Source organism: Furipterus horrens, unplaced genomic scaffold (assembly GCF_987537825.1).
Source record: "Furipterus horrens unplaced genomic scaffold, mFurHor1.1.pri manual_scaffold_5, whole genome shotgun sequence".
In the NCBI taxonomy this organism is placed as follows: Eukaryota; Metazoa; Chordata; class Mammalia; order Chiroptera; family Furipteridae; genus Furipterus; species Furipterus horrens.
Genome location: NW_028327175.1, coordinates 115,989,306 through 116,009,154, shown reverse-complemented (window position 1 = coordinate 116,009,154; position 19,849 = coordinate 115,989,306). Strand labels below are relative to the sequence as shown.

The 19,849-nt window shown below is 43.5% G+C and overlaps 1 protein-coding gene across 1 annotated transcript in view; it reads right to left on the bottom strand.

Annotated features, from left to right (window-relative positions):
- The window catches only part of CREBBP (CREB binding lysine acetyltransferase), a 141,150-nt gene extending 126,738 nt beyond the window's left edge, over positions 1-14,412 (bottom strand). Inside the window, exon 1 of the mRNA XM_090277122.1 lies at positions 14,139-14,412. Within this exon, the coding sequence (XP_090133248.1) occupies positions 14,139-14,223 (85 nt within the window). The 5' untranslated portion in view covers positions 14,224-14,412. The remainder of the gene's footprint in view (positions 1-14,138) is intronic.
- Between the last annotated feature and the right edge of the window lie 5,437 nt (positions 14,413-19,849).

Sequence of the window (19,849 nt, the reverse complement as noted above, 5' to 3'; positions counted from 1 at the left end):
TACATGTCATTATACATCTGTCCAAGCACAAAGAATGTACATCAAGAGTGAACTAATGCAAACTATGGATTCAGGGTGATTATGCTGTGTAGTTCATCAGTTGTTAACAGATGTACAGCTCTGATGGGGGGTGTTAATAATGGGGGAGGTTGTGCATGTGTGAGTGTAGGAGGCACGTGGGAAATCTCGGTATCTTCCTCTCAATTTTACTGTGAACCTGAAACTGCTCTATAAAGTGTTAAAGAAAAAATAAAGTACACCCTAAATTTATAGATAAATCCCAAGCAATTGAGAATCACAGAATGAAGATCACAAGCTAAAGAATAATACATCATCACAAACGTTTAGTGATGTCTATACTAAATATACATAAAGCTTTTAAAGCTTTATGAATCCAACATACAAGCTCTTGGAGAACAATTTGATAATATGATTAAAATTAGAAATGCCTACTCCTTTTAATCATTAACTCCCATTTTTGGGACTCTATTCTATAGATATACAAATAACTATGCAGAGCTATTCATTGAAACAGTGTTTTGAGAGGGTAAAACTGGAAATAACCTAAATGTCCACAAGTGGGGAGCAGATTAAGTCGATTATGGCCCATCTCATATAATGGAACACTAGCAATTACAGAAACAGATAATGAGGAAGCTCTCCATGTGCTGCTATGTACAGGTATGTCACATGTGTATAGTATGGTCCCCTGGCTAAGAAGAAAAAGGAAGGAAGGGGACTAGGGAGCTAAGAATAGACAGTGTCTGCTTGAAGAAACAAACCCTGGAAGAGCACAATCCACTCACATCCTGGGGGACTAGTTAGAGAGAGAGAGGCTCTCACTCTACAAATTTGTATCCACTGATTTTTGAACCATGTGAATGAACTAGCCACTTAATTAATTAAAGAAACAGAATTTTTAAAGGCAGCCCGTGAGGTGCCCAGGCCCAGGTGATAACACCTGGAACATTTCCAGACATTCCTGGTTCCAGCTGGAGTGTTTACTGTTTCAGGATGAAACCTGAAATTTGCTCAATATTAGTTTCAAATATTATTAGTGTTCAAATGAACTTAAAAGGCAAGAAAATAAAAAGTATTTTAAAAAAAGGCTTTTAAGAAGTATTTCTTTTTTTTCCTAAAGGAATGTGACAATCTACACATTGTGCCCAATGTAGCAGTTAAATGTTAAATGTTGCTCACATAAGGAAAGCTGACATTTCAAAACACTCAAAGAAACACAAGTTGGCTGTCAGGTCTTTAAGTATCCAACACATCAAAGAAGAAACCTCTAAAAGAATTCTATTGAAATCAGAGCTAGTGACAAAGGAAGTGATGATTGGACATCACATTAAAACACAATCACATTTTCCAACCTTTGGATGGCACATCTAAGTTAATTTACACTTTGTTGAAATCATCCTTGCTAAAGGTATAAAGGTTTTACAACAGGAACTGCCAAAACTCCACTCCTCACCATTAAACAGATTCTTTTAACCAAAATACTAAAGATGTTTTGCTCTGGATTTGAGTTACGTTTTAACTAGTTTTTCATGACAAAAATTATGTTAATAGTATTTTTTCAATTCAGAAAAATATAAAGTAGAGAGCCCTCCCAAACCACCCCCAGTCCCTCACCAAGAAAAACAATTTCTAGAGAGTTCCTTCTGGAAATCTATGCACACATTAGTAAATATCATTGTACCCCTAAAAAGGATCTAATTATCATTTTTGTTCTCCATTTTTAAAAGTAACGATTCTCTAACTTATCTTCTCTCTTAAGTATCCTTTACTGTTCCTCCTCCACATCTGCAATGGTGGAGGACTCAGCTACTCCTCTTCTGAAGCACTTTTGGGTCACCTTAATGTTTTGCAATCTCTAAATTACCTAAATTAATGAAAAGATCTGGAGCTAATACGAATATTCTTAGAAGTCCTACCAAGCAAAAGACTGATTCCTACTTTATCTCTCTGATATAGAAGTTACAAATATTTGTATATCAGATAATAAGGTGGATAATAAAAACTAGGAAACTAAACAGAACTTTGCTGTGAACTGGTTGCATGATGTGCAACATGACAACAGTAACAAAACCTCTAGTATTCTTCAAGATGACATGAAACTAAAATTTTTTATTTTACTGTTATGACTCTTTACTCCTCATCTGAGGATATGCTTATTGATTTGAGAGAGACAGACAGACAGACAGACATCGATGTGAGAGGGAAACATCAATTGAATGTCATCCTGTACATGCCCCAACCAGGGATCAAGCCCACAACCTTTTGGTGTATGGGATGATATTCCAACCAACTGAGGCAACTGGCCACAGCTGGACTTGATTTTTTAAAAACCTCAATTCTTCCAATTTCTATCGGATATGAAAACACTAAAATCATTTTGTATGATTTAAGTATAGCACCAAAACATTTTACCATTAAAAAAAGGATTTTTATAATAAAAGACTGCTCTTTGAATATTAATATTTCCAACAGCTCTGAGATATTTATCATTCCAAAATGTACATATAGTGGAACAACATGAATAACGTGCCACTTTGGGAAGAAAGACTACGTAAACAGAGCATGTGCTTATATACGCACAGCATGCCCCTAGAATAATATACGTTGTTTGCCTGTGGGGAGAACTGGTTGATTCCAGAAACAGGAGAGGAAGGATTTTCACTAAACATTCTTTTGTACACTTTTTGCAATTTTGAACACTATGAATATATTACTCATTCAAAAAATGTTTTCAAACAACTTTCTTAAACTGCTTTTCCTGGTGCCTTTTTCCTTCCACAATAGCATTGTAGGAGAGAGGCAGCTGTCAACTCTCATTGTAGATAGGAACTTAGATGGAAACACACACCTTGGAAAAGCCTATCCAGACTTCTCCAATTACCCTGGAAGTGATGGGTTTCTAAAATTTTGTATTGTTTTTCAAGCCCTGAAAGAATGACCTGGACCTAACAGGGTAGTTCAGTTGGTTGGAGTGTTGTCCCATTATGCCAAAGTTGAGGGCTGGGGTTCGATTCCTGGTCAGGGAACATATAAGATTCAACCAGTGAATGCATAAATAAGTGAAACAACAAATCGATGTCCTCCCTCTCCCTCTCATCAATAAATAAAAAAGAATCACTTGGATTCTATGGTCTGATCCTCGGAGGCTCTCCATGACCTTACCCTGCCTTCAGATGCTCCCCATAGTTCATCCTACAAGAGCTCCAGCGTCCTTTCCACTAAGAATCCACTAAGAAGTCTCCCTGACCATCCCACCTGAAGCATACAGTTCCTTCCTGTCACAACTCTGATCTCAATTTGCAATTAGACAGGCATTGGTGGGACTGCTGGACTGCCTGCCTAAACCACTACACTGAGTTCCAAAAGGACAGAGCCACCACTGTTATCACCATAGCCTAGCAGTATTCCACACATAAACACATATAATTAATTTGAACTTTTAAGTATTTAAATATTTGTTGAATAAAACAACAAATTGAATCTGGAGCCCAGGTCCACTCAACTCCCCAGGGGCAGGACCACACCAGCAACTCTCAGAAACAAGACCACACCGCTTCTAAATGGTAGCCCACTGAACGTAAACCAAAAACAAAACTGGTTTTTGCAAAACCTGTTACATACCCTAAAGTTTATACCTGCAGAGCTTCACACTTGCTATTTATACTGTTTCCAAGCCTAGAAATAGCATCCCCTCCCCCCAATCTTCCACTTATTTTTAGGTCTCAGTGCTAATGCCCCTTCCACCAGGAGGGCTTCCAACACCCTTCAGAACAGACTGTCCTATACCCTAATATGCATGAACCTCCCCTCCAAGGATCTAGGTAACACCTGACTATACTGCCTCCCATGAAGGTAGACACTGGACCTGTTGTGTCCCCAATAGATTTCCATGGCTGATGCCACATGTGGCTACTTACATTTACATTAATAAAGTTAAATAAAATTTAAAATTTAGTTCCTGCGTCACATTAGTAACATTTCAAGTGCTCAATAGCCACAAGTAGCTAGTGGTTCCAGTACTGAACAGTAAACACATAGAACATGTTCATCAACACAGAAAGTTCTACTAGACAGTGCTGGTTTAGAGATGATCATGATCCCTGGTCAGTGTGGCTCAGCTGAATGGAACTGTCGTCCTGTAAACCGGAAGATCGTGGGTTCTATTCCTGGTCAGGGCACATGCATGCATTGCGGTTCAGTCGGAATATGCAAGAGGCAAGTGATCGATGTTTCTCTCTCTCTCTCTCTCTCTCTCTCTCCTCCTTCCCCTCTCTCTAAAATCAATAAGTATGTCCTCAGGTGAAGATTTGAAGAAGCGCGAGAGAGAGAGATCATGAGGATACTGGCATCTCAAACAAAGAAAATATGTAAACCCACTCTTCCTGTTGGAAACGAATCACTTTTTCCTTACACTTTAAAAGACTGAGAAAGTCATCAGTGCATGCTAAAACACTTAATTTTCTCTGGATAATGCAAATTATTTCCTCAGATTTTTTTTTTTTTTTAAGAGAGGCCCAACTCTGGGAAGGCTGTGCTCTTCAATAAAAAACAATCCCAACAGTATGTAGAAGCACAACCAAAACTACACAGAAAATCTACCAATACTCTATGCCTGGTTGTTATTTTCAAGAAAAATTTCCCACAACACAGAAAGGAGCTGAATCCCTTCCTTTCAAGACCAGTGGTAAGTGAACCAAAGAGGAAATTAGATTTACTGATACTTCTTTTAACCAAATCAATCACCTTTACTAAACTGCATAGTGATCCCAAAGTCATTTTCTCGCCAAACTGTTTTCTAAAAAACAAAAACACTATTTTTGTAATTTCACCATATTCACTTTTCCTTTTTAAATCCTAACCTAAATTAAGTGCGTGTTCTGAAATACTAGAAAAACAGTTCAATTTAGACTTCAATTCTCCAATAAAGAACAGCTTTTAACTTCAAATACAGATTGAATAAAAAGTGTTCAAACTATTACCAGTTTTGTAGGATTCCTGAATCTTAGCTTCTAATTCAATCTTCTGCAAGCTGGTACTGAGACTACACTAGCCCTGGTGCTGGAAGCAAAACAGGCAAGGGAGGTATTTTCTCATTTACTCAGCAAGAAAATTCCATAGATCTGGTTCTGTGTCAGAACCCTAGCCTACATCATCCCAATCGTCACCAACCTGCCCCAAAAGGTAGGTGACATCTATATTTTCCCACACAGTGAGAGTAGCTGCTACAACCTGCTATATGCAAGGAACCACAGAAGCCCCAATATACAAAGGTAATTATTGTGAAAAGAAATGAAAAATCCTAGAAGAAAAAAACCCATTTTAGAGATGAAACAACCCTCCCCTCTAACCCCACCAAAGCTTAAATGTAAAGTCACAGGCCCCAAGTCACAGAGCTCATGAGCTGGGAGCCAAGCAAGATTCAGCATCCACTTTGAGCAGAGGCCAGTGCTCCCTCCTTACTACCACGCTGCCCACATCCCATATAAAAAGCTCTGACATTTCCTTCAACTCTGAATCATGGTTAGAAGGTTCTACTTTTAATCAGGTGACAAATACTCAAAATATTTTAATCCAAAGGAATTGGGTCAAGCTCTTATAGTCCATAATTGTCAAAGCAAGCTCCAATTATTTGATAGACTTCTATAGTTGCTGAGTATCATCATTTAGTTTTTAATCAAATACCTAAATCCACTTTATTTAGATATTGTGCAATAGCCTCTCTACAGGCTATGATAAAGAACAGTCACTTTTTTTTCTTACTATTTCATTGGTTATACTAACTGCACAGTTAAAATATGTACAGGTAATACAGTTTTGATAAGAAAAAAACCAAAATATTTGGGTGTAAAGGAAAGCTTTTAAATTAATGAAAAGAATTTGCTTTACAACACAATTGCACAACCCCATTAAACAGGTACAACTATTAGGAAACACCTACTGTATACAGTAAAGCACAGGTGTTATTAGAAAGACGGGCAAATTCAGAGACTTTCAAACAGTAGCAGATGGGACACCTAGAAATAGGAAAGTCAGACTTAAGTGAATTTTTTTGTCACCATTAGATTTTACTATTCTTAGCTATGGTTCAACTAAACATTCTTTTGATTAATGGAAATGAAACACGGGAAAAGATGTCACATGGGGATGCTATCCAAGTCTTTCTAAGGGTGAGGTTTGAAAAGAAAGGAATTAGACTTTTAGATATAAAGTTCAAAAATAGCCTTTTTTTCCCAAATTTAGAACTAGAAAACACCCCAAAGGCAATTTTTCAAAGACAGCAACAGTCATTCTCAAAATTATCTAACAATCTGGAAAACAAAAAAAAATACTTTTGACTTTCTTGCACCCTCTTCCATGTCCAAAGAGCTCTCCACCAAATCTGAGTCAGTCACTTCCAGTCAAAGCTCTGTTCTGTTCCCAGTGGACCCTGTGCATGACTATCCCAGCCTTCCTGTCAAGTGATCACAGCCCCCAAGCAAAGTCGAATATGCAAAGGCCCCCAACAAGCACTGGCGGAAGGCTTACACTCTGGCACCAATGATATGCTGCAATGTAAGCATGTTCCTGAACATGGAAAGTGTGAAATCCCTTCCCCCAGTTAATGCAGGGGTTGTGGAGAAGCACACCAGACCCAAGGAGCCATCAGCCATGGAATGGAATTCTGAGGAGGAAGGCACTGGGAAGAAAAGGCCTCAGAGAGGAATGAAAGAATACCAGGAACGTGTTGAAAACCAGAGGGCATGGTCAAGTATTCGAGAGCTCATGTGAGAGACTGTCTGGGACAACCAGAGAGAACAGATGCAGATGAGCCATGGGACGATCACATCCACGGCGACAAAACTGTTCTTAGTGGCAAGAGTGTCTTTTCCAACAACAAGGAGGCATGGAAAACCAGCAGGCTCCCCAACCATCTGGTGCCTTGCTCTGGCCCAGCAAGAGAGGCCCAGGAGACACAAGAGTCCAAGAGCACAGGGGGCCCACCAGGTTACCCCTGGTGTGTGCTTCTCTTAGCCAAGACTCCTCACCCATCCTCAAAGTCTGTCTAAGTTGCTACCCTTCCCTCAGATACCTAGCCCTGGACTTCTGCACACAGGGGGCATTCAGTAAACAGTGGGGGTATAAATGAAGCCCTCTTGGGGTTGCCCTTTTTGACTCACGTATTTTAGTATTCTTTTTCAAATTCTGCCTCTCAGTCTCATCTTGTCAGCACAGTTCTAAGCTACTCGAAGGCATTGATCAGAATCCTTTTGTACACTGCTACTGCTTAACAGGTACCTCAGACTGAACTGCAATACACTCATTAAAGAAATAGAATCACACAGTCATTTGATATTTAAACAGTCCCTGAAACAGGCTTCAAAATTAGTAAGCATTTTCAGAACATGTCACACCACTTAAGTTTTTGCAATTTTAGAATTTCATGGCCACTGTGTCCTATTTAAAAAATACAGCTGAAAAGGGAGGCAAAAACCAATAGTAGTGATTATATAATTCCGGGTTATGTACCCACTGAGTAGGCCACACTACAACACATCTGTCTGCCCACAGGCCTTTGTGGATATGCGTACAACACTACTGTTGGTTCTGGAATCATCAACAAACAAGTCTCTAGTAGAATCAAATGAGCACTTCCAGTGAGTCTGGGCTACAGGGCACACCCACCTTCCCTAGTAAGGAGTGTCAACTGTCATGCTGAGTGTTTACTTCAAACCAGGCACTTTTCACACATCACAACCACCTTTGGAGATGGGAATGGTTATTTTGTATCTCTTATTTTACAGATGAGGAAACTGAGGCTCAGAGAGCTGATATAACTTTGACCAGGGTCATGATACTAACAAGGAGGGAAAGAAAAATGTCATACACGTGGCTTGGCTCTGAAGCCAGTACCTTCATACCCCATGCTGTCCAGTCAGCACCATGGCCTGTGGTGCCACCACCAAGGACCATCCAAGTAGCCTGTAGGAGACCCAAATAGGCCCTGGCCTGACCACTCCTACAGCCAGCCAGGTTGGTCCACAGGTGAAAATACACAGGTGCACATCTGTATCTCAAAAGAAATAAGGATTAGGACAAACAGATCCTCAGATTTGTGGCAATTAACTTAAAAGCACAATCTTGTGGGGGGGGGGGAATGAGAACTTTGAAAAATAAACGCTGTACATTAGTTCAGTCATTCCCTTAATTATTTCCAGAGGGCCTAGCATGTGAGGCACCACTCCCAGAAACAGGCAATACAGCTGTGTAAAGCTCTCACAAGCTCTTGTGGAGCTGCTCACCTTCAAGTTTCACTGGAAGGTGTGGACTTGGAGGGCAGATGACAAATGAAAAATGAAACGCTGTGTGAGCCACTGGAGTCAAAGAAAAGCAAAATGACAAGCGAAGGAACAAAACAATGACCTTAGTGCAACTTGGTTCTCATTAAACTTATCTGATTTTAAATTAAGCAGTATATAAAAGTATTACAGAAGAACAAAGACAGAGGGGTTCCCTGCAAGCTTGGAAGTAGCCCCAGACTCTGCATGGCTTCCCCCTGGGGCTCACTGGGCTCAAGGGCTTATCACCCCTGCTCCCCATGTTGAGGACCATCAGTAAGACCAGCACACAGTATGTGCTCAGAACACCCGTACTGCTGCTATTTGATGGATCATGTCCTCAAAGTCTTAAGAGACAGCAAAGACTAGGGCAACCCAAACAGCCCAGTGCTCCCAATGAATTTTTAGAGCATTAGTCCCACATTACATTAGAGTCCTACGCTATGTGACCCAAGGACCAAATTGTAGTTTTATTAGCACATAGCCACACTCAATTCTGTACTACTGTCCAGGGCTGCTTTCATGCTACAATGGCAGCACTGAGTACATGTAACAGAGACCATAGGGCCCATTAAGCGAAAAATACATCCTCTGGCCCTTTACGTCAAGTTTGCCTACCTATGCATGAGGGACCCCACCAAAAAACGGAATTTATTTATAAAAAATTGTGTCTTTATCCTTACATGCTTAACCTTCAGTCACCTTCAAAGTACTCTCCATTTAATGCAATACACCTATCGAGACTTTTTCCACTGCTCAAAAAAGTTTTTGAACTCGTCAATTTTGATGCCTTTTAGTGCTTCTGCCATTTTTTGTTTCACCTCTTCCACATCAGCAAACATTTCTCTTTGAGGACTTTTTTCATTGGGGAAAACAAAAAAGAGGTCTCTCAGGGGGCAAGATCAGGTGAACAGGGAGGGTGGGCATAGGGGTCATGCTGTTTTTGGTCAAAAACTGCTGAACACTCAGTGCAGTGTGGGCAGGTGCACTTGTAAATCACCCATCATGTAATGGACAAACGTGTTGAAAGTCTTCAAAAAAAAACCCCACTGAAGCCAAACACGGCCTCTCTCAACAATGCCAGCTGGTAGACTGATACAAATGAGTTTTCAGAACATTCACCTAGAAAGGGAAGCCTGTACTATGATGGGCCCACCCTCCAGAAAATAATTCCATTTTTTTGGAGGGGAGGGTCCCCCCTGTATTACATAAAAAAGGTTTGGGAATGGTGCAAACTACTGCCCCTCTCTCTAAGACTCACAGCCAATCAGTACACAATGGTTCTAAGTAGGCCTACACTTAAGTTCCTTGGCTATTCCCAACCTCATCTGAGAAACAACTCTTCACATGCCCTCTAGTTTCTTGGAATATACTCGAAGTGCTGGTCTGAATAAGATAAAAGAGGTGATGTCCTGACTAATGTTACTCTAAGAACCTAACCAACTTAAAGCAAGCTTTCCTAATCTTGCTTTACACAACAGGTACGTTTCATCTGAACAAGGAAATGCATACTTTAGCAAAATCATTTTTAACTATTTTGTTTTCAAACACAGTAAATAAGAACACAAAGCTGGCACTTACATAGCCCTAAGCAATAGCATACTTTGTCACACAGCCACAATGGCACAAGTCAGAAGTGGTAAAAACACTGGCTAACAATCTAGGCATTAACTTCTGACTGTAGGGTTAAACCTCAGTCCCTTTATAACTCATTTTCAATTATGTTTAAGAATTACAGAACCAAATCCTGTTAAAACAGGAATGATTCTCAACCTTTTGATCAACAGCCAAGGCACCTTTGTGGGATTCATACTCATCAACCATCACCCTTGAGGAACTTCAATGGAACCACTGTTCTCACCCCTCTGTTATTTAGAAGCCCCTATTTCTCTAACAAGTAAAAGCAAAGCAAAGTCATGACAAGTCCTAGCCCTAGAAGTCACTGCAAAACTTTCATTTCCTTAGCCAGAACTTAGTTAAGAAATGAACTAATTTGAGTGGTCCTCAATTATTCACTGCAATAACCACAAAGGTGAGACCACACAGTGTAGGCCTGGAATAATACCCTGTTGCTGCCAGAAGCAGAGGGAAGGGGGAGTTGTCCCTGCCTGGAGCCAGTCAGGAAGAACACACCCCTGGCTCCCCCCAGAGTGGTTATAAACTTTCCCCATAGGGATTTAATTCACTTGCTGGAGTTAAGCGATTCAAAGTTGCCAAGTACAGCAGTCTTCTGGTCTGTGATTCAAGCAAATTCCATGGATATAGATCTATAAAATGAATATACTATATTGACCTATTTAATAATAAATCTAGGTTTGGTTCTGGTTTTCACCATCTATGTTACTTTGGGCAGATTACCTCTCTCAAGTATGTTTCCTCACCTCGAAGCAGCAGGAATAGTATTTCCCCTTCCTACCTCATAGGATGCTATGAACCAAACTGAGGTGATGGAGAGAAAAGCACACTGATATGTAAAACACTGCACATTAAAAAATATTATCATTTTGTTGTAAAGGTATTTTGGGTGATAGCTATATTTACCACAAGCTTTCTTTAAATACAGTTTTCTACCGCATTTATAGGGATTGACGTTGTAATCACAACTTCTTGGGGACACTTACACAGATGAAATATACCTATCTTCAATTTTTAGAAGGCAATCCTATTAAACTTTTGAATAAAGTCTATTTGTTATATGTAAATTTGGCCTCAATTAAACTGACAAAGTCTGCTGCTCGCCTGGATATTTATTTCTCCTACACTGTTAAATCATGAATCCCTGCTGTTGAAAGACTAACATGCTGTTATAATTTGGACATACTAAATAAAGACGTTTCCAAAACACACAACTAACTATATATTGGTAACACAGAGTCCTCCTACTTCTTCTAAAGGGTGCCAAGTAAAGGAAGACTATAGTAACAAAATGTTTAAGCCTTCAATGTAAAAGAATATGCTACTTCAATAACATTTGATACCATCAAATTCTGTGCCACACCAGAGCTGAGGTTTGGATGGGGTGAAAGATACTGTTTTTCCTTCCTCCTCTTGCTGCCTTCCCTTAGGGTGCATTCCTCATTTACACATCACCTCTGCAGGCTCCCCTCAAAAGCCTTTCCTGACCTCCTGTCTGTCTTAAGTGGCAATGGCATTAACACCCAGAGATGCTGCCTTACTTCACTGTGGAGTGTTTTATGCACATCCATGCCCCTCCTGCAAGACCACCAGTGCCCATCGGGCAGCACTCTGGCTGGTAAAGCTCTTCAGTGGATAGGGGTTCTGTTCTTCTGGCCAACTGTCAGCCCCAGACTCATCTAACAGACACCAATGGTTCCACAGGCCAATCCCCATAGACGTGCACTACGGCGAGGCAGTCCAAGTAGCTCTCTCCTGTTCCTCAGGCCACTAAGGCCTCCTCCCAATCCCTCAACTCTTCCCATGCACAGAGCTCCCCTCCCCCAAATTTTATCACAGGAAAAGGGAACACACCTTGCTCCAACTGGCCCAATTTTCTCTTAGAAGCCTCAAATACACATCCCCTCATTAAAATAAGGTTGAGTCTCTCAAGAATGTTATTCCCAGGTCTCTTCCCACTTTCCCATCTAGCCAAATGCCTTCACTCCTTTGATTGCATGTAATGTTAATTCCAATAGTCCTTTATTTGCTTAATCTATGCCCTTAAGATCTGTCTTAGACTAGTAGTTACAGGAGACAAGGTTATATCTTAATATGCTTAATGATTGGTTCCTTGGCCCCCCATACTAATACATCGTTTCAAGATAACATGATGTGATCAATGTGTACCATGATGTGATAAATGTGTGAATTTTATTCTTTGAATTACTTAAATAAGAGCTATTAAAAATTGACCTCTTCGTTCCACACTTGGAAAAGTAAGAGCCCTTATGAAGATCAGAATTGGAAAGGAAGGAGGAACAAGTGGGCAAGAATTGAAAATCCTTTCTGATAAATTTCATTATGATTACAGAAGCACACTAAATATCTGACCATCTAAGTAACAGAGCTACTCAAAAGGCCATTCTTTGGACTCTATCTTGAAAACAGCTAGATATATACAGTACGACAAGCCTTTTTGTTAAGTCTTATGTTACTGATTTCTTCCTCTGTATAAAACAAAACCTACAATACCCTCAATTCAATAATAGCAAAGCTGTAAAGCCATCCAAAAAGTTATCAGTCTCAGAGGACAAGCTTGAAAGCTGAACTTGACTGGTATGATCTATGTTTCATATGAGTAAAGACTTTTCACACAAACATGGCAAGATTAATGAAGTAAAGGAGATCTGTTCTGCAGTAAAAGGGCATTTAAATTACAGCTGGTTCCACATTTCTCACTTCAGGTAGTTTTTACAAAATTAACATCAAACTCAACTCTTCATCAGTTTTTAAAATAAGTATTATTAGAGACTTTTATATTCCATGAGACTTATTTACTCCTCTCCACTGTTTAACAAATTTCATTTTAATTAGACAAGAATCTCCTTACAACAATTTTTAAAATATAACTGTTCCTCTCACTTGTACGTTAGCTAATATTCTAGAAATTGTATTAAGACCAAAGCCACAAAATTCAAGTTTTATTTCATCAGTGGAAATAGATTTTAAACCACTAGTACAATAGAAATATGCTAGTGGTCAGTCACAAAAATATTTGCAGAAGCTGAACAGCTGTGTCTACGACAAACCTGAAGGGATCGCTGCAGCAATGTAATTCAATTTGGACCCGTTCATTATAAACTGATCTTCAGATGCTACTACTGCAAGACTGCACTGGAGAAATGCAAACTGCACCGAAACAGAACTGTTCCCAAGTGGTGACAAGTTTTTACTGCAAAGGAGAGCTCTAAAAGAGGAAATACAACTAGTTCATAATTCTACTGTGAACCAGTCCAGAAGAATCCTGAATTATTTAATAAAAGACAACTAAAATACTTCTGTTAAGCAACTGATATAATTATCTAAGAAAGTTTTCAGGGAAAACTGTTTAATGAGAACAAGATTATTCAGTATTCTGCTAAAAGAAATTTTTGGAAAAAGCATAACTTCTGCATTCCTTAACATAATTTTTATGCCTCTACACTATAAAAACAACAAGAGCTCAAATGGTGATTGCAACCCAAATGAATCTGCTATTTAATTTTCTTTTACAGTCACAATTCTGTGAACTTAAACACACCCCAGCAACTTTTAGAACATCTTGCTAACGAAGTTTGGGGTTGCGAAAAATGGAATGATTTAGGTGACCAAACAACAAGAGTTTTCAAATATACTCAAAGAAACTTCTCAGTTGTAACTCACAGGCTGGTCGCTGTGTTGTGAATGTCACCAATTCCTGAAGCACTCGGGGTTCCCTTTCCGCTGCACTATTTCCTTCTCTAGCTATCAAACTTACCCTTCGCTGTCACCCCTCAAGACAGCCACGCGTGTGTTGACACACGGCGGCGGAGAGATCTGCCACGCAAAATAAACACGGTCTACTTCACTTTTTCTCCCTGAAAGTACCACTAGGTTTCCACGCAAGAAGGGCTCACCAACTCCGGGAACCCGAATGCAACCGGGCATATTCCCCGCACTCGGACTCCACGACAATCTCCCCACAAACTTCCCCTCTCCGCGGGGCTCCGGGGGAAAAGGCTGCGCCGGCCTCCACTTGGGGGGGTGGGGGGGAGGTGCTCCGCAGGCCCGCGGCCGAGTTCGGCTCCCCAGGGACTACTCACCTTCGGGGAGAGGGTCTGACAGCGACCCCCGAGGCCCCCGCCCCCCGTCCGGCCCCCTCCTCACCTGTGCTGTCATTCGCCGAGAAGCCGGGCGAGCTGAGTTTGGCTCGTTTGGGGTTGGGCGGTCCGTCCAGCAAGTTCTCGGCCATTTTCACCTGCTCGCGAAAACAGCCCCGAAAGCGGACGGCGGGGCCGGCGATGGCTCCGGAGCGGGGGTCGGTGCCGGCCCAGGCCGGCTACGAGTGGAGACGAGCGAGCGCGAGCGGCGAGCAGCGAGCGAACGCCAAAGGAGAGGGAGGGCGCTGGGCGCAGGGCCGGGTGGGGGAGGCGGCGGCCAAATCTCAGCCACAGCAACAGCGCCCCGCAGCGCTCACCGCCCGCCCCCGGCTGCCGCTGCCGCCGCCGCCGCCGCCGCCGCCGCCGGCCGCGGCCCCCTCATCCCCTGCCCGCCTTCCGAGCGCGACACTCCGCGGCGGGGGCGCCCAGGCGGCCTGGCCGCCCCCCCGGGCCCGGATGGTAGTGACGGCGCCCGGCCGGCCGGCTTAGGCAGTCCCCAGGAACATGGTGCCGCCGCCGCACCGCCGCCTCGCTACAACCCCCCCCCCGCGCCCCACTTAATTAATTCGCTCGCGGCCCGACGATCGGGGGGCTCCGGGCTCCGCTCCCAGCTCGCGGCCAGCCGCCGCCGCCGTAAGAAAACACAATGCGCGAAGCGGAGCCGCCGCCGCACCCCCCCCACCCCCGTTCCGCCGCCGCCGCCGCCGCCGCCGCTGCCGCCGCCGCCGCGACTCCGGGAGGCCGGGCCGAGAGGGGATCGGGGCCGCCGGAGCGGGCGCCGAGGGCCGGGCGGAGCGGGACGGCCGGGCGGAGCGGGGTGCGCGGGCAGTTGTAGGGCCCGGGACCGGCGGGGCCGAGTAGATCGCGCTCGAAGCCCCGGTCGGGTCCGCGACAAGATGGCGGCTGTTGATTCCTCAATTAAAAAAAAAAAGAAAGTTTTTTTTCTTCTCTTTCCAGAGCCTGAACGGGGAGGGGGAGGGGGCGGGGCACGCCGGTGCGTCACCCCCCGCGGCGTCACCACGCACGGCCCCCGCTCCGCCCCCTCCACCTGCGCCGGCCGTGGCGGAAAGAGCCGAGAGCGCTCGGGCGCAAGGGCCGAAGGCGCTGCAGTAGTTTGGTGATGCGTGGGGCAGTGGGGCGGTGGCCGGGCGATAGCCGGGCCTGCGGGACCCCTGTCTACCGGTCGGGCTGCCACCTTTGTTCCGACCACTGCTGAGCTGTGGGGCCAGTGAAGGGCTGGAGGAGGCTGCCTCGCCGCGAACAGGACCCCCTGGCGCGCAGCTGGCGCTGGCCGGGCCGGTCGACCCTTCTGGGGAGTCTGTCCGGTCCCGGCAACTCACTTCCCTGCACGAGACGAACCAGGCCTAGTCAATTCCCCTTGCCGATGCCAGCGATGTGTTGTGTCCTTTCCAGGTTACAGACCGCCCTCCGGTCCGCCTGAGAACTTGTGCAGATGAGAAAACTGAGGCAGGAAATGTCAGGACCGGGATTCGAACAACGCTCAACCCGAGAGTGAAGCGAGGGGGAAGCACAACTCCCGAGCCCCTGTTTTCTAGCCAAAGGTGACGGAGTCCTCAGAGCCGACACCCTCACCTACAAGAGTGGTGAGCGCTGCCTCCCTCTAGGCTGGGGTGCGGCCAGCTGCGCCAGGCCCTTAAAGCCCCTTACATCGGGGCTTAGGCCCCCGACAACGATTTGGTAACTACTCAGGTGCTTTAGACAGGCGTGGGGGGTTTCAGGGAGTCCGCTTCGTGTGGCCACTCCCCGTGGGACAAAACCACAAAAATCTAAAGTGTTTGCATCTAAGTTTTCTCAGCTCCTCAAAACTTGCCGGCACCTCATCCCGAAGTCCTTATCTGAAAGGTATCACCAGCAACCAGGTTTCCTAAACCAGAAACCTGAGTCAGCGCGGACTCCTTCCTCTGTCCACCCACCTTGAAGGCAGTCTCCCCGTGTCCTTTGCCTGGGTAAATGGCTCTTGGTCCCCATCCCATTGCCCCGGAGTCGTCCGGCATCACCCGGTGGCTACGGTGGAAGCTTAGCACTTAAATGTTTTTGGCACTCCACATTTCTCCCCACGGAGCACCACAGTTAACTTCCTGGAAAAAGAGGGAAAGAACTGTTTAAAACAAAAAGCTCCTACACATAGGTGAAAATACACACACACACACATATATCCTCCTTTAAAAAACATGTACAGTCTGTTTAAAATACAAGATGAGGCAAAAGTAGGATTACAGTTGTGAGTACACAAGTCACAGTTTATTCTTGCATTATTATTTATTAATTATTGTCTTATTTTCCAGATGAACAAGTGTAAACCTACTTTTGCCTCACCTGTATATTGTGTGTGCATATATATATATCAAAAGAGATTGTCTTCTAGTGCCAAGACTGAGTGATCTTTCTAGTTTTTTTCTATTTATATTGCACAAAATCTTGTACTGCCCCCATCCCTTCCTTACATTTGTCTCTTCAACTTTCCATCCTGCATTCCACCATCACCTCCCCATATCCACTGAGCCACTAGGAAGTTCTCATTATTCAGGCCTTTATATACTCTTGCAAATGTTATTCTCTATTCTGAGAATACATTTGCCTGGCAAACGCCAACTCCCAAGACCCAGTTCAGATGTCGTCTACTCCATGAAGCCCTCCTAGCCCCCTTAAAGACTCCCACAGCACTCTGGGCATACCTCTGTGAAGGCATATCTCACATTGTGTCATTACTTTTTTTATCTATCAAATATTCCTTGTAATTCTCCTGAGGTCATTGCCACTTCCCTGATCTTTTGGGGAAAGAATAAAGAAATCCCTATATATTCAAGGAGGCCAGATAGCAAGTCCTGGAAACCCTAAACAAATATGGAAGAAGTCAATTTGCACAGCAAGGCAGGAAGTGTATAGAGTCACAGTGACACAGGGCCGACAGAACCCTGTATCAGAATGTGCTTTATGTGTCCCTCTCACTAGGAATCTGTGGGCTCCTTGAGGACAAGGGCCATGTCTTAACTATAGTACAGTGCCCTCTAAGGAGTAGGTTTGTAAAATTTGATTAATAAATGAACCAACACTGTCAGGTCCCCCTGAGTCCTGGAAGCCCCCAGGCTGCTAAGAAGGGTGGGCTCCAGCCCAAGGCAGCTCTAGGCTACTACCCAACAGATGGGACATGTCAGGTCACAGAGAATCCTCAACCAGGGCCTGCCTTCATTCAGTAGTGTCACCATCTGGCCCTAGGGGGCCCTCAGTAAATGGTTTGCACTGCCTTGTGCCCATGAGTTCGCATCATCCCCCCATCAGTGGGCAGCTATGGCATGGGTCATGCCCCATTTTACAGAGGAGGAAACTGAGGGGACCCAGTCCCAATGACTCAGAGGTAAATGACCTGGACATATCAGGGCCAGGCCAGAAACACAGGTCGTCAAACTCAAACTCCACGCTCCTCCTGCCTAACCATGCTCAACACCAAAACATACCTGCTCTGCAGTCCCTTTTTCTATCACATTTGTATCATTTTGATCCATTTCTCTGGTATTTCCTGGTATCTGCTTTTTTCTTTTCTATTTCCTCTCCCTTTGGTCTGATTGTCCTCCAAGAACACTGTCCTCAGACATTGATGAGGGCATAGCAAGGAAGTATGGTTCCTTCTTGCACTCACGTAGCTGGGGATCAAGGTCAACACAGATGAAAGGGATCCAACACTGTTGAGTGCCTTCTGTATGCCAGGCCACTCTGCCACATGCTGTACTTGGATCAGCACTTCCCACAATCCTGGAAGGAAATATCACTGTCCTCATTTTATAGATGAGAAAATAAGGCCCAGAGGAGAGCAAGTCATTCAGTCAGTAAAGGGCTCAACTGGGTTGCAAACCTAAGGCTAGTTGCTTTTTCCACAGACCTCACCTTCTCCAGTCTCAGGCTATAGGACCAAGGAATCCCCACTTACAGAATGCTTAGGGGCAGAGAGAATGAAGTGGAGAGGAACAAGAGGTAGAAATAAATCAGGAAAGATTTTCTTAGAAAAGTTCATTTGAATTAATCAGCTGATAAACATAATGTGTTATATCCACACAATGGAATACTATTCAGCCATTCAAGGAATTTAGTACATACTAATACATGCTACGATATGGATGAACCTTGAAAATGTTATGCTCAGTGAAAGAAGCCAGTCACCAAAGACCATGTATTGTATGATTCCATTTATATGAAATGTCCAAAATAGGCAAACCTATAGAGGCAGAAAGCAGAGCAGTGGTTGCAGGGGGCTGGAAAGAGGGAGGAGATGGTGGATGGTAGCTGAAGGATATGGGGTTTCTGTTTGGGATGATAAAACATTATAAAATTAATGGTAATGATAGTTGCCCAACTCTGAGCAAATTTAAACCATTGAAATGTACACTTTGAATGGATGAATTGTATCTCAATAAAGCTTGTTTTTAACATTTTGATTTAGAAAGAAGGAAGAGAGACCAGGAATGATGGAGGCAGCCCCTGCCTTCCAGCTGGAGGAAACAAGTCAGGGGTCTAGCTGGGATCTGCTCATTGGCACAAAAAGGAAAGGTCCAGGAGGGGTGAATATGATGTGACTGAGATTTCCCAACTGGGGGCTGAGGGATGAACTGGCAGGCAGAAAACAGAGACTAAGATTCACAGGCTGAACTGGAAAGAGAGGAAATTGAAAAGGGAGAGACTTTTCCAGAAAGTTCCAATTGCATAACAAGTTGCCTGCTGCCTCAGACCACAGTGGGCACCTTAGGCTCAGAGGCCCTCAAACAGAGACCACAACATTCTCCCCATATACCAGCTCCTCCTTACCCACAGCGCTCCCCACCCCATACATACCCCCTTCTCTCTTCTGTGTTCTAGCTTCCCACCACCTTTCTTCTGAACCTTTAATCTCTTACCCTCTCCCCCCAGTGACTTCTCAATAAACACAGTCTCCACAGTTAACCCTGACATTGCTCCATCTTTTCCATTCCCAGCCAAACTACTTGACCTAGTTACCTACATTGGCCCAAATCGTTTCCTCTTCTCACATTCACTGTTTTCATTTTTACCCAGGAAAGTTTCTAACAAGTTGTAGAAAATAATACCTAGACACTTGTGTCTACATTATTAAGGTAGACAATGTTAGTATTTTGCCACACTGACGTCAGATCTTTATTTTTCTTATTAAAGAAATACATTTCAGAGATAGAGCTAAAGCCACCCCCCATTTCCTGCCTCCCTTCCCCAAAGTCACCACCACCTTCCTGAAGTTGGTGTATATCATTACCATATAAGATGTGTATTTTTGTTAAGTCAGACTATATGAAACTGCCAATACTTGACCATTTTTTATCCCATCCAACATAACCATTGCATGTGGATGTTGTATGGACTCTGATTCCAACAAATTCAAATAATGAGACAAGTGGAAATTGAAACATTGATTGGTATGGAATGATAAGAAATTATTGAGAAGGGGGAGGGTCTAGTCAAGGAACTAGTACAAATGACCCATAGACATGGACCAGAGGGTAGGGATTGACTGTGGGAGTGGGGGGTGGAGCAGTGGAGAGCAACGGGGAAAAAATTGGGACAACTGTAACAGAACAACAATAAAAAAAGAAATTTAAAAAATTATTGTTAATTTAATTAGGTGTGATAATATCATTATATATGCACTATATATTACATATTTTTAAATAGTCCTTATACTTTAGAGGCATAGGC